At 35.4% G+C, this 15,772-nt stretch overlaps 1 protein-coding gene across 1 annotated transcript; it reads right to left on the bottom strand.

The window, feature by feature from the left end:
• Nucleotides 1-8,497: 8,497 nt before the first annotated feature.
• Nucleotides 8,498-10,660, bottom strand: CSNK2A2IP (casein kinase 2 subunit alpha' interacting protein; the record flags this gene model as incomplete). The annotated part of the gene is made up of 1 exon (XM_081077573.1): nt 8,498-10,660. One exon carries the CDS (start codon nt 10,658-10,660, stop codon nt 8,498-8,500), a length of 2,163 nt encoding a protein of 720 aa, XP_080933699.1.
• Nucleotides 10,661-15,772: the final 5,112 nt, after the last annotated feature.

The raw sequence follows: 15,772 nt of genomic DNA, 5'->3' as shown, positions 1-15,772 counted from the left end.
GCAACAAGCAGTCTGGAAAACTGACAACTGTTATGCAGTGGCCAGCCCAGGCAGCGAGCCTGTTATCTGCATAGTACACTTGTAGAAAGTGAGACCACTCTCTCTACTAATAATTCAGGAAGCCAAACAATAACACCTGTAACAATTGGTCCAAACTGGCCAGGAAATGATTAATAACTGACAGTTCCCTAATTTGTATTCCCCAACTCCAATTACAACCAATCAGAGAAAGCCGAATATACACCCTTAAACAATCACATAGGATGTCCCTCTTCTAGTTAGTCTGTCTACAGCTTCTCCACACCAACAGCTTCCAATCAGGACATATCTGAAGTCTGCCCTTTTTTTCCACTATAAAACTTCCCCACTCCTCTACCTGCCTTTGAGTTTCTCTCAAATGCAAGTAATAACTGTGGCTCACTCTCTTGCAAGCTCTGAATAAATAGTCATTGGTTATTATTTGGTTGGTCTTCATTTATTTCTACAATACTTTTGGATATAATATGTGTAATTATAATGCAGTTTTAGAAAACTGAATTCAGCTGTAATAATAACATGTTATAACCAAGTAACGTTTTTTTGAGATAGTGCAAGGATGGTTATTAATATCAAGTCAGGCCAAAGACTATATGTTTGGAATACACATATAAATTTTTTCTACAGATTAATAAGAAATAGAGCATGCAATAGAACAATGACCAAAGATTATAAAAGACAAGTCACAGAAAAGGGTACCCAGAAGGTCAATAAACATGAAAAAAATGTTTAAGGTAACTAGCAATAAGAAAGGTAAAATTAAAGATACAGCACAAAGAGATCATTTCACTAGTACAAACCATATTATTAGTACAAGCCAAGAATTAAAAAGTCTGAAAATTACCTAGTATTGGTGACAGTACAGAGGAGCGGAAACGCTCATACATTGTTTGACGGCATGTATATTAGGACAAATACTTTGAGGAGCAATTTAGCAATATCCAGTAAATTTTTAAATGCTTTCACACTATAACCTTATACTGTTTAAAATGGTTATTAAGTTAATGAAACGTGACTAGTCTGAATTGTGATGTGCTCAAAACGTTAAATTCAACAGAGTTTGAAGATTTAGAGAAAAAAAGTGTCACTATTATTTATATTAATTCAAGGTGTCTCAACCTTGAAACTATTAACATTTTCGACTGAATAATTTCTTTGTTGGGGGCTATCCTTTGCATTTTATAATATTTAGCAGCCTCCCCAGCCTTTAACTGGTGTGGGGACAGAGCCCCAAAAAGCAGTTTCCAGGCTCTCGGCCTCACATAGAAAGGTGCGGCTCGGGTAGTAAATGGCCATCAACTGTGATCAGATGGCCAGCAGCTGTGGCTAGTTGGCCGGCAGCTGTAACCCGTAAGCCATTGGCCACTAATATAACTGCTGTGGCTACGCTAGCAGAAAAAGAATGTGGGCTAGCAAGAAGATGGTGGCTGGCAAGCGGGGACTGCTGTTAGGACGGCGGGTTGCAGATTATGTAGATCCCGCTTCTTGTATCTCCAGACTAGCCGCCAGTGAGAATATAGTGATTTGACTCCCCTATCTATGGCTCCGTGGGTGTTCCTTTCTGGCCTCACCGTGTCCTGCGTTCTTATGTGGGGAGCGGGAGCTGAGACCCCGCCGGACACCCCGCATAACAAATGGTGCACCGAGCAGTGTCCTCTGCGTGACACTTGGTCATGACTTAGAACACCTAAAACATCTTCCCAGTCATGACAATCAAAAATGTCTGCAGACACTGCCAAATATCCCATTGGAACAAAATCAACCCTGGCTGAGAATGAGTCTTAATTACATACTGACATGGAAAACTTTTATATACATATGAAAATGAATGCCCTGTCTGTATCTTATAACCAGGATATATCTCAAAAACAGAATCTAGATCAAAAACCACACATTTTTAAATGTTAAATACATTGTGATATAATACATACAAAGTTTTAAAACATCCAAAAGACTAGATTTATATGGCCCCATAAATATTTAGTAAATGTCTAAAGAATATCATACATGACAGCAAATTCATGGCTGTGGTTACTTCTGGGGACTGTGAGACAGGATTGAGATCCTGAATAGTTATATACAGTGGGGTTAGCACTTGTATCAATAATGTTTTATTTCTTTAACACATGAAGTGAATGTAACCAAAGGATAAAATTTGATAAAACTGGGTGGTGGTAAAAAGACTTCCAGCAACATATTGTCTATCTTGCCTTATAGATTTGAAACATTTCACAATTTAAAATAAACAAATGCACAAATATATGTAAGAATGGTGTAAGAAGTCTGATAATGAATATTGAAGTAGAGATTATAAAAATTTTTTTTAAGTTTTAATAGACTTTAAAACTTAACAAAATGCATTTCTCCTGAAGAAAGTAGTACCTCATAAAAAGATGCATTTCCTGGGAACTTGTAAAGCCACAAATAATATTAATAAGTGAAAAGGAATAAAACAGCAAAATTGTGTGCTATATATTTCATCTAAAATAGAGGACACAAAACAAGTTTTATTTTTCATTTTTATAGCATTTGCTTTATATTGTTGACTATAAAAGTAATCTTCATACTTACTGAAAATTTGAAAAATTAGAAACACTCCCATATAACTATTCTGCAGTAATTACCACCTTTATTCAACATTTTGGTGTTTATTTCCAGTCACTCCATCTTTCTCATATATATGAAATAGATTTTATACGACTACATACACTTACATATACATATATGCATACTTTCAATGTTTTATAAGTTGGAATCATGTATAAACTGCGTGTGATCTGTCTTACAATCAGTATCTTTTCACTTAAAACAAATCATAAATGATATATTGTCAGGCCCTTTTTCACTGACTCTCATCGAAAAGTTTCTGTTTGAAACTTAAAGTAGCTTAGATATCTCTTCTTTGTTTCACTTTCTTCCTCCAATAGATGCTCAGGATCACTATCAATGCCAAAGGGTTCTTAAGATATCTTCCTAAAAAAGGTAGTCCTAGGGCTCACTTAAATGTAGGTAAAATATAAGAAATGATAATTTTTTCACTAGGAAAAACATCACATGTATGGATCATAGAGTATTTAAACAGTTTTCTATAAATGAACATCTGGACTTTTTTTCCCAATTCCTCACTATTATTAAGACTATAAAGAAACACAATACTTACTTGTTTATATAACTACATAGTCATGATGATTTTTAAAGAATAAATTCCAATAAAGATGACCATATGGAAAATAGTTATGTACATTATCACTTTTTTAAATATATTATTGCCAAGTTATCATCCACGTATGTCATACAATTTAATCAATTAGTTACATCAAAATGTGACGACCCATAAGATCTACTTTCTACCTCCCAATTGTTATATAAGCTGTTCTCATGTTGAGCCCTTTCCATTTAAGGAAAAAGGCATAATATGATGCAATCAGTATCTGTTTCTATTACTTTTCAGATTACCTCTTTCTTTAAATATAGTAGTGAAGTTTGAGTGCTTCTGCCCTTCTTAAATCTGATTTTATCTGTACAAGATTTGGCAGAAATTTCTTGACCTTTCTGGCATGGCACATGTTAATCACTATTTTGAGTTCTTTTGGTATAAATGCAAACTGGGAGAGAGAGAGGATTAGAAATTTTTTGCTCATGCATTTTTCCCCATGAATTATAAGTGGTTTTATTTCCAAATTTAAAAAATATAAAATGTTGGTTAAATAATTCTTTTGAAAAAATCTTGAAAGTAGACACTTATAAAAACAAGATAAATAACTGCCAATACAATAGAGAAATAAAAAAAACAACTCAATCATAGTCCAAAAAATAAAGGAAAAAAGTGAAAAGAAATTAAAATGAAACATAAATTTTAGAACATAAGCTAAAAATTGGAAAATTAAACATGTAAATTACATCAATAAATGTAAATGTTAAACTCCTAAATTTAATTCCATAAAAAATTTATTGAATACTTAGTATGTGCCAGGTACCATGAAGACGTAAGGAGTTAGTAATGAAGACGTAAGCAGTTAGTGGTAAATAAGATAGACAGACATAGCACTTCCATCCATGAAGTTCAGTAGAAAACATATTGAACCAGTAATTACAAAAGTAATGTATGTCACCAAAAGAGAAATTCTGGATGAATAAAGCACATGATAAGAGTTTTCTAAAGAGGTTCGAGAGAGAAGGATCCAAGATGGCAGAATAGATAAATACTGTGCCTGAGTCCTTTCATGAAGACATTAAAATTACAACGAAATTTTAGAACAATCAACCTGGAGAACCATCTGAAGTCTAGCTTAACAGAAGTCCTATGACTAAAACTATTATAAAGAAGCAGCCACGTAGAGACGAATAGGAAGGGTGGAGACGCAAAACAGGCCCTAAACTATCCTGTTGCCTTTGAGAATCAGGAGGGTTATCTATGCCAAGGAGGTTCCCTTGGGAAGACCAAAAGACCCCAGGCCCCCACACCAGACTCCACAGCCTGGAGTGCTAGTACCGGGAAAAGGAGCCCCAAAAAATCTGGCTGTGAAAAGAAATGGGGATTATGACCATCCAGGTGGGACAGAAGGCTGCGGGAAACCCAGACGCCCTCTTAAAGGAGGAATGTAGAGATTCACTCACTAGCAGGCACTCACCTTAGGCTCCAGTGACGGGACGATGACTCGGGAGGCATGGGAGACATACGGACAGGGAAGACTGAGGCGTGTGTCTTTGGAGGAAGGACTAGAGGATAGTTGGCATTTTCCCTGTGTGAGATCCTTCTTCCAGGCAGCCGGCAGGCAAGCGCCATCTTTTCTGTGTTGAGCCCGCCCCCTCTGGCCAAACCTGAATCTGATTGGTGTGGTGAGCTCCACTGCTTCACCCTGCTGATTCACTGGGAACCTGCCCCATCCAACTCCCCTAACGATGGAGGCACTTTCTCTACAAGCAGCCAACTCTGCCCTCATTGCCCTCTTTCTTGGAAAACTATCTGGAAGGCCCCCAGTGGGTGGCACCTGCCCTTGGTGTTCTCTGAGACTTTTGCTGAGTACCTCCAAGCTCAGCATTGGCATCAAACCAGAGTCTCCATTAACCTGGTGACCACAGCTCTTCCCACTCCAGTAACTCCCTGAGACCCTACTTCACCCAACTTGCACACCCTAAAAAGCTCTATCAGCAGCTGAACTTTATTGGAGCTGGAAGGTGGCAACTGGAATTGGGGTGTCCTGGCTCTTTTGTGGAGCTATCCCAGGCCTGGTAGTTGTGGCAAACATCCTTGGTTCATAGCATGGACTCTCCCATGTACCTCCAGGTTTAGCACAGGCAGCAAACAATTGCATATCCCTATGTAGCTCTTACCAGGTCACCAGAGCCCCTCCCAAGAGGCCCCAGAACCAGCATACTTGGAGGTTGGCTTCAGACCACAACAGAACACTACCCAATTAGCCCCACAATTGGTACACACAAAGGGTGGTCTCAACAGGTACCAGAGCCCATTGGGGTGAATACCACTCAGTGGGGAAAGCCCCATGCCCAGCAGTCTGTAAGCTGTGGATGTGGCCAAAACCCACAGTCAGTCAGCCTGAGGGTCAATACCACCCAGTGATGTGCCAATAGCAATCAAGGGTAACTATAACAGGGTGGAACACACAAGGGACACTTCTGGAACACCCAGAGCAGGTGACTAGGAAGAATTTGCCACTGGGTCCCACAGGACACCTGCTACATATGGCCACCCAGCCAAAACTGGGAGACAAAGCATATCTACCTAATACACAGTAGAAACAAACACAGAAAGGCAGCAACTTCTTTAGGTATATAAGTGTTGAATAACTATGGTGTATCCCTGAAACTCATATAATATTGTATGTTATCTATATTTTTTAATAATAATAATAATAATAAAGATTGTAGAGAGCCTGGAACATATTGGCATGTATTCTTTCTCATCATTACTGATCAGCTGTGCATCAGCCAAAGTCATATTAATACTGAAATACTAGAATGAAACACTTCTAAAATAAGAAGACAAAGATGACTGCTGTCATCAGTAACATTTTTATATATGTTCTCACCAAGACAAAATGTACGAAGAACAATTCAATATTAAACCTATAGGGAAGATGCAACATAAAACATTACTTGAGAGAATTTAAAAAGATGAAGAGTTCAATAATACACATATTTTAGGGAAAGTACTCTATTCCAAAGACAAAGTTAAAAAAAATATATAGTGAACAAGGAGTTTTCAGTCTAATGAATAAATACAGACAAGAAATGATTACTTTATAATGTGGTTAAGAGCAGTACAAAGAGATAACACAGGGTTTCATGGTAATAGGACGGCCAACTAACTAACCTCTTTGTAAGTGGATCAGAAAAATGCTCACCAGAGTATGTCAACACAACATAGAGTACTGTAGGATAAAAATGTAGAGGTCAGAAGATATTTCTGGACAGCAGAATTGTTGATTTAAGTGTAGGATGTAGGGGAAAAGGCCCAAGGTTTGAAAAATGGCAGACAACTTGGACCAGTAACAAACTACCAATACCATACGATAGCCCCTGAATCTCCTCAAGCTCAGCCTGGTTGAGCAAATTTATGTGAAAATCAGAAATGACAGTGAGTTTTATGTTAGATTACATGCTTATTATCAACATTTAAATGTGATACTAAGAGATGTGGAAGAAACTGTGACAATTGCAGAAATTAATGAAGAAACATATGAAAGAGATATATAAATCAACAAAACAGAATATTACGATGCTCTGTTTCTGGGGAGATGGTTTTGTACTAGTTACTCTTCCATTGAGAGTTTGCTGAAACAAAGAATTTATCCTATGTGGAAAATGGGAGATTTTGTATGATTGCCTCTTTAAGTGTAGAAGATATTGAAAAACACATGGGCAAATTTTGATACTAAGAAATGACCAAGAAGTTTTCCACTCCTGAAATGAGTTGATTTGCAGATAACTTACAAATTCTTACGTTAAATGGCTTATTTTCCCTCCAACCCTTCCAATAAATGTGATCTCCAAGATACAGCACTCTTTTTCAAAAGTTGATTTGCTCTATTGTTTTTTTCAGACAATTTCTTTTTTTTTAATTTAAATTAAGTTTGGTGTTTCCTTTTTTTATTTAAAAAAGTGTAGGATGTAAGAGAGGCCTTGGCACATTTTACACATTGTAAAGAAATTAGTGTGGCTGAAGCTTCGGTATGAGACTGGAGAAGAATAAGATACCAGTTTTGAGATGTAATAATAGTTCAATCATCAAAGGAATTTAGACTTTCCCCAGAAAACAATGGGCAATGAAAAAAGGATTATAAGGAGTGGAGTGGCATCAAATTTGTGTCTCAGAAATGCATTCAGAAGTTAAAATGCATGTTTAGGAATTATTGCAGTAATCCAGGTGACAAATGCTGTGCCCACAACTAGGACAATGGCAATGGGATTGCAGAAAAAGGCTAAATTCTAGAGATAATAAGGCCATTGAACTCATGGACTTGGAGAGGGCCAGGTGAGAAGAAAAAGAGTCAAACAAGACTCCACAATTATAAATGTAAAAGCGCAAACTGTAAATGTAAAGATGGTAAATTTTGGTTTGGCCATGTTGAGTTTGAGATGCCTGTACAATGTTCCAATAGGAAATGTCCACTATGCAGTCTGGTGATCAGAAAGTTGTGGGGTAGAGGGGCAAACTTGTGAGTCGTCAGTGTATGCATGAGATATTAATTTTAGCCCTTGGGGATAGAGATGATCACTTAATTAAATAGGTAAGGCACCCTTCTTCTCTTCCCGCTACCAGTAGACCCAGTGGAACAAATATGTTTTAAACATTTTTATTAACCCATTTTAAAAGTGATGAACAAGTAACTTTAGAGCCCATAACTTAAATACTGGCACAGTCAGCATGAGGTAGGGTTATCTGTACCAGTTGATTAGTCCCTCCTGAGATTTGTTAACTACGGTTGAATAAATCATTGGCTTTCAGAGTATGTGATCCTAGCATAGAAGAATTTTCCAAAGATTATCTATATATTCTTACCTGTTGGACATGATCTGAATTTTCTTTAAAAATAGGAAAACAGATTAGCATACATTGGCTTAAGGCGACAAACATCATATCTTATGAGGAAGAATAACAACCATGAGCTCAATACTATTCTGAGCAAGACAGATATTTCTGGTTGAGCCAATTATGATTGACTTATTTAACAATGATTATATAGTGGCTACTATAAGCCAGGCATTAGGTTAAAAACAAAAGATTTGGTTTTGGCTTCTAGGAGATCATAGTCTATTATTGAACTAGAAAATGGACTTAAAAATAATAGTTCCTCTTAACTATGTGCAACAGCTAAAATAGAGAGTATCATTTAGTTGTCACTAAGAATTTTAATAAGCATGGTAAGAAATCAAACTCTAGTCTCAAAGAACTAAGAGGTCAAATACTTTCAAAACACAAAGTTAATCAAGATTTCTCTCATTTTGAAACTGGGTGGAAAATTTTGAACAGTATCTTTGGCCCCTTTGGCCCTTTCACTATGGTTCTAGTCTTCACAGGATTTGTTTTGGGAGGTGATAATTGACTTCGATGTGCTTTTCCAGGAAGTGGCTGGTGATTTTTACTACAGATAAACTCAAGCCAGGAGACCCCTGGAGGCAACCGGTGGTAATTAAGTGGCTTAGGGACCACATGACCTGAGAGGGTAGATGTGGTAGACATTTTGTAAGGAAGGGGTGAGGAGGTTGCAGCAGAAGAGGAGGAGGAGGAAGATGAAGAGGAAGATGAGGAGAAGGATGTGGAGTGAGAGGATGGGAGCCCAGTCTGACGCTGAGAATTGCTACTTTTCTTAACGTAAAGCAGCCACTCAATAGCCTGGGGCTGTTCGCTTACAACTTTGTTTTCAGGAGCTACAGTCAGCCGTCTTTTCTTCATATTAAGCCTCTGGGTGATATCAGCTTCAGATGTAGGGAAAAGTTGTGATATCTTCTCTATTGCTTCAAGGTTGTCTTCAAGGGCTTCATCGGGCTGATTTCCTTTCACAGGGAATGAGAGACAAGATGAGAAAGAAGTCTCTGGTAGGAAAAGCATAAAAACTAATTTCACCTCTATTTCCCCCTCAGAATTAGGCTCAGGTGTTGGTATGACAACTAGTGTTGCACCACAAGGATCTTTTTTTCCTATAAGATGATTGCACTGAGATTTTATGCAGGAACCACAAGCTAAACAAACCATATAACTTGATGAAAGGCGGGGACCAGGATGAGGATTTGGCTTTCCCCTCATCCTTCGAAAGAGAATCTGCCTACAGAGATCCCTCTGGATTCTGGTCTTGGAGAGAGAATTGATAATTTTATTTACAACATCATCGGGGACAGTTCCACCTTTAACAATGCAGGGATAAATATAATTTAAAGTCCATGAATTTTCTTTATTTGAATCTGTTTTTTCATAAAGATCAAAGCTGTTTTTACACTGCATTCTGGAGCCCATTGTTGAAGCAGCTATATTCCTGACGCAGTATGTAGAGCTTGATACCGATTGACCTGAGACATTTGGCTTGGGATGGGGTGAAGGTAAATCTGTAGCTCTGTGTTTGTCATTTGGTAAAGTGGTGTTCTGAAACTTGGTGTGACAAACTGGTGAGCTCAAGGTCCTGAAGACATGATCAAGTGTAAGCACTGTCTGAGATTTGGGCTGGAACAATGGTAAACTCTGAGTCTGGTGGACAGAATGTGGTAAAGATGATTTCCTTGGTTTTGAGTTAGACGATGTTAAGCTTAGAAAATGAGGATTAGGGCTCAATACAGGTGGTGTCTGAGGTCTGGAGTCAGGTAATGGTGAATTCAGAGCCATTTGATTGGGCTGCAACAAAGGTGATGTCTGAAGCAAGTCATTTGTTTGACGTATAGTGTTGAGTGATGGTGAGCTCAAAGATCTTTGATTGTGCTCTAATAAAGATGTCCAAAGTCTGTCCAGTGAAGATGATTTCTGAAGCTTAGACTGAGGTAATATTGAACTAAGAGCTCTTTGATTAGGTCTCAAAGATGATGATGTCCAGAGGATGTCTAGGGAAGGTGTTTCTTGATGTTTGAAGGGGAATAATGATGAACTTGATACACTTTGATTAGAATTCTGTGAAGGTGATATCCGGCAACGGTCTAAGGAAGGTGTATTCTGAGGTTTGGGGAGGGATAATTGTGAGCTCAAGGCTGTTGGATTGGGCTTCAGTGATGATGATGTCTTGCTGAAGCCAAGTGAAGATGTTGTCTGAGGTTTGGGTTGAAATAAAGGTGAGCTGAGGGCTCTCCAATTAGGTTGCAACGAAGTTCTCCGGTGGAGGTCTAGTGAAGGTTTAGCCTGATATTTGGAGTGGAATAATGGTGATTTCAGAAGCGTGTCACAGAAGCCCTGTGAAATTGTGTTCTGAGATTTGGCAGAGGATCTCTGCAGATTCTGACTAGAGCTTGGTAGAGGTGCTGCAAGGTGATTACTGTGGGATTGTACTCTGACCACAAACTGGCTGTTGGGTTGATTTAGATTTTCACCTGTGTACTGATATGTTAATGAGTTGTTTGTGTCCATTTGGTAAGACTGTTCTAATGGCACAATGCATTGATCATAATATGCTAGCGGCACCATCTTGTGATAGTGGTAGATGTCTTTCTGAAAGCAGTTGACAGGTGGGGATGTTTTAGTAACTGATAGACTTTTAGCTGAATTCCATGGACAACAGATACTGCAATTAATAGTCTTTATAGTTTCTAACTTCTGTCTTGTAATTTCTGTTAATACCGAAATATTATAGAGTTGTCTCCAAATTGAGTTGTAGATGAGGTTGAAAAAAAGTGTCACCATGTGAGATTCTCCTATCTTCTTTTTAGTTTTCTAGAGTTTTTTCCTGTCTTCTTTTAGTTTCCTAGAGGTTTTTTTTTCCTTTTGAGGGAATAATTCCTGTTAAGAAAATAGTAAAGAGAGTTCAGAAGAGCTCCTGACAGGGATATTAATTTTCTCAAACAATGTATTATAGTGATTAAAGTACAGGCTTTATATTAAGTCTCAGACACTTATTCTATGTGTAACTTTTGAATTGAACGTTCTAAACTCCAGTTTCCCATCTATAAAATATATAAATATAATATTTAATTTATTGGGCTAAAGACTAAATAAGATATTAAAAAAATGTAACAGTTCCCAGGATATAAGATGCTCAATAAAAGGTATTAGCTATTTCTGGTTCTCTTTTCGTGATTGCTTTAGTAAAATAATAATAATAATAATAATAATAATAATAATCTGTATAAATTTGTTGTATGAAATGAAATAAGAGAATTTTAGAGAAAAAAGGAATGGAAGTTATGAAATGTACATTTTCAATTTAAATTGTCCATCATTATCACCTTTTAGTGTACTTTCAAAAGTCCGCAATTCTAGTTGAAAGCTTATTGAAAGACTAAAAGACTTCTAATCTTTACTCTTGTTCTTATTTGTCAGTATTATAGCTTTTGAAATTGTTGATTACTATCTTTTAAAACTAGTGTCTTCAGTCATGTCCATTATTTCTCTCTACTCTGATTCTCTCCATTTATTCTCTTATTTCTCTGTAGGACTTCACTGAATACTTTTGCTCTTGCCTCAATGTAGTTCTCAGGGTTGTATTACCAGTTTTCTTCTATTTTAATTTTATTCCTAAGTATCACATTAATTACACTTAGGATTTAAAAATGAACTATAGAAACTTTATAAAAAACAACCTTGCAGCTGGCCAAAAGTAATGCAAACATTTATCACTCAGGAGAGATAGATATGCTGCTTCTTAAAATGCAACACATTACATGACATTATTTTAATGCACTTTTCATGGTCAGGGGTTTGTTCTTCAGATTTTAAGGCTAAAACAAAATATGACAAAAAAAAAAGTTTGAGAGTAATTGCAATAAACCTTGGGATTAGTCAATTAAGTCATTGGACTTTAGGCCCTTAAAGAATGAGAACTGTCAGAATTTGGTTTCATGATTCCTTCTATGCCTCCATGATTTACTAACCCAATGTATGATGGACAAATTTATGCCTCGTATATGTCAACTTATCCAATTAATGTACTGTAACTTCTGTTATTGCTAGAATGTTTTTTCTTATGTCAAGATGTCTTTTTACAAAAGTAATCTTATTTACATTTATTTTGATATACATTTTACTGGTATCTTAATTCACTTGTTTTTAAGTCTTGAATCATACTTTGTGGAATTCTCCAAGTACCAACAATATTATTTACACACCAGTGACTCCCTAATCTTTCCTCTCTACTCCTGGTTTCTCACTATCTTCGAAATTATATTTCCAACTAATCATCAGACTTTTCTATCCAAAAATCCCAAAGAAAATTCAAACACAAAATATTCAATGAAGTTATTGCTCCTTCCAGAGAAGTTTTCTTTTTCTTTAACTTCTATTTCAGTTCCTAAAGCCTAGTCAATAATTCAGAATCTTCGAAAGCATCCTAGACAGCTTCACCCTTTAAAACCATTCAGACACCAAGACCTGTTGATTTTAAAAAAAACTCTCCAATATCCTAATCCACATTTTTCTATCCAGTTCCACTATTTCAGTTTATACTACAGGCACATCTAACCTATACGAGTACATTATTATATTAACTTCCATATATCTTTCCCTGATAACCTCACTCACTCTCTTCCTTCCAGACATCCAAGAACAATCTCTTGCTAGTGAGACACAGCTTCTGCTCACTCAGGGATTGCCTTTGTTTTGCTTATTTCTGCACGAGTAATAAACACTGAAGTTAATTGTAATTGCTGGATTTAGTGTGGTGTGATATGACACCTGATGCTTTAAAGAGGGGAGTGAATGGCACACCCCATTCTATCCTGTGTAGCACCCTAACAGGCTACTGGAATGCAATATCTAATAACTCCATGACCTTGAGGTATGCAAAGATTTCAAAAACACAATATGAAAATAATAACCATTAAAAATTGATCAACCAGAATCAAGAATTCCCAATCATCAAAAGATACCATTATTTAGAAAGAGTAAAGGCAAATCAAAGAATGTGAAAGAATGTTTACAATACATATATCTGGAAAAGACTCATATCCATGATAACCTCGCATGTTACTCAAAAAAAGACAAACACTGCAATTAGAATGATGGGAAAAACACTTTCACAAGCACTTCACAAATGAGGATATCCAAATGGGAATTCATATATGAAGAAAAAAAAGCTTAACCTCATTAGAAACGAGTGAAATGCATATTTGAACCACAGAAAGATAGTATTATCTTTCTGTGGTTTCTGTGATGAAAATCAAATAAAATGTGATAGAAATCAAACAAAATGTGATGAAAATCATAAAAACTCACAAAGTAAAAATTCGTGATTGTGGAGATTAATTAGTGTGTGTGTATATATATATATATATATATACACATATAGACATATGTATATATATATATATATATATACATATATACATACATACACACATAGACATATGTACATATTTTATTTTACTCCTAGGTACATTTGACAGGCATGCAATGCATGAATACTTGCACCAAAATACTAGAATGTTCATAGGAGCATTATGCATAATAGTTCTAAACTAGATTAACTTTCAATTAATAACTGAATATGTAAATAAGTTATGATGTATTCATTCAAACAACAATGAAAATTAACAGGAAATCTGGCACAAGAATATGCATGGATGAATCTCACATACAAAATGGTGCATGAAAAGAAAGATAAGCACAAAAAATACTTCATAACTTTATACATAAAAGTATAAAATAAGTTCCTACTTGCTATGGTGTAAATAGTCAAGATAATATTACAACTGAGGAGGTGGAGATTAAGGCAGAACACTAAGCTTCTGGGATGGTAATAACGTTCTGTTTCTTGGCCTGGTTATCAATTGTATGAGTGAGTTCAGGTTGTGATAATTGAGTTGTAACATTTATATTATGTGTATTTTTCTATGTTTCTAACTTCAATAAAAAGTTTTAAAATGAATAACTTGACATTAATTTGAAAAGATACCTTTGATACAAAATTGCACTGAAAGGTTAAACACTGAAGGATGAACCAAGTTCTGGCACACAGATGCAATGAAAAAAAGTTTTTAAAAGAAGAATAGAATGTGGAAAACATACTCTCACATGTAGAGGAATGAAGGAATTCAAAACAAGTGAAACTAACAAAAATCTATTTAAGACAAAAATCAGAAAAAAATGACATTTCTCAATTTTTTCCACTTTCAGACTTGCTCAGCAAATGGCATTCCCATTTCAAAGAATATGTTTTGCTAAAGCATGTAAATATTAAATATAACTCAACAAGTGGTAGAAATTGGAATGAAGCTATAACTATGGAATAAAATGAATACAACTTATGAAAGAATTAACTTACAAATAGTCTCTGTGCCCAAATTCTTTTTATAGTTGAGTTTTTTCAAACTTTCAATGAAGAGATACTGATAATGTTATATGAATTTTTCAAAGTATGATATAGAAATATTCTAATTTTTTCTGTAAAACTCTTGTACATAATTTTAATATTAAAGCGTAACAAAAATATTTCAAAATTGAAAGTAATAAAGTGATATCACTTATTCCACTTGCAAAATTCCTAAATATAATAAAACATTTAACATTACAATGAAATAATAGTCGACTGTCACCAACTTGATCTTATTCAAACAATGTAATAATGATTTACTATTAGGATACATTATAATTTGTTATGTTCATAATTCACAAATAAATTTTAATAGATGCTCAGAGAGTCATTTTATAAAATACAACCTCCATCCCTCATAAAACTCAATAAACTACTAAGAATAAACTAGTGAAAACAAACATCAATCTAAAAGCAAAATAAAATTATTCAGTTGATATTGAAATGTGAGCTGGTCTATAATTTAATGCTGTTTAAGAACATTTAGAAATATATGTATTAAAAAAGGAAAAAGAAAAAAGAAAGATACATAACTATTGAAAAGGCAGTAACTAAATGATCTCTCTATTCATATTATGATTGAAAACGAAATTTAGAATATAGAAAACCAATACAATCAATAATATATTAAAATTCATGGGTGACCAGATGTCTCAGTTGGTTAGAGTGCAAGCTCTTAACAACAAGGTCGCCAGTTCAATTCCTGCAAGGAATGTTGGGCTGCACCCCCTGCAACCAAGACTGAAAATGGCGACTGGACTTGGAGCTGAGCTGTGCCTTCCACAACTAGATTGAAGCACAATGACTGATGGGTCCTGGAAAAACACATTGTTCCCCAATATTCCCCAATAATTTTTTAATAACATTAATATATTAAAATTCAGAAAGTTCAGTGAAGTCACTTTTTGCTAGGTCAATAAATATGGATAAAGAATTTTCCTAAATATCAACATTTAACAGGACATATGACCACAAATACTGTGTATAAAATTAGTTCTAACAATTTAGTAGAAATGCAAATGTCCTATTATAAAAATAAACAATATCTTAAATTTTTATAGAAAATACATACAAATGCCTAGTAATCATAAAAAGGCAACATTTTGCTATGTCTGGTTCTTTTTTAACTTCCCTTTTCCTTTCCAGTGTCCAGATGCTCTTTGCTCCTTCATTCTATTTCTTTTTTCAAAACATATTTCCAATAAATGGAAAAATCATAATTGGAAATTGCAATAACTTTTCCATTAATGTATAGAAACAAACAGAAAGTCAGT

This window comes from Rhinolophus hipposideros (genome assembly GCF_964194185.1).
Source record: "Rhinolophus hipposideros genome assembly, chromosome: 2".
In the NCBI taxonomy this organism is placed as follows: domain Eukaryota; kingdom Metazoa; phylum Chordata; class Mammalia; order Chiroptera; family Rhinolophidae; genus Rhinolophus; species Rhinolophus hipposideros.
The sequence above is the reverse complement of the archived record's forward strand: the minus strand, read 5'-3'. Positions and strand labels throughout refer to the sequence as shown.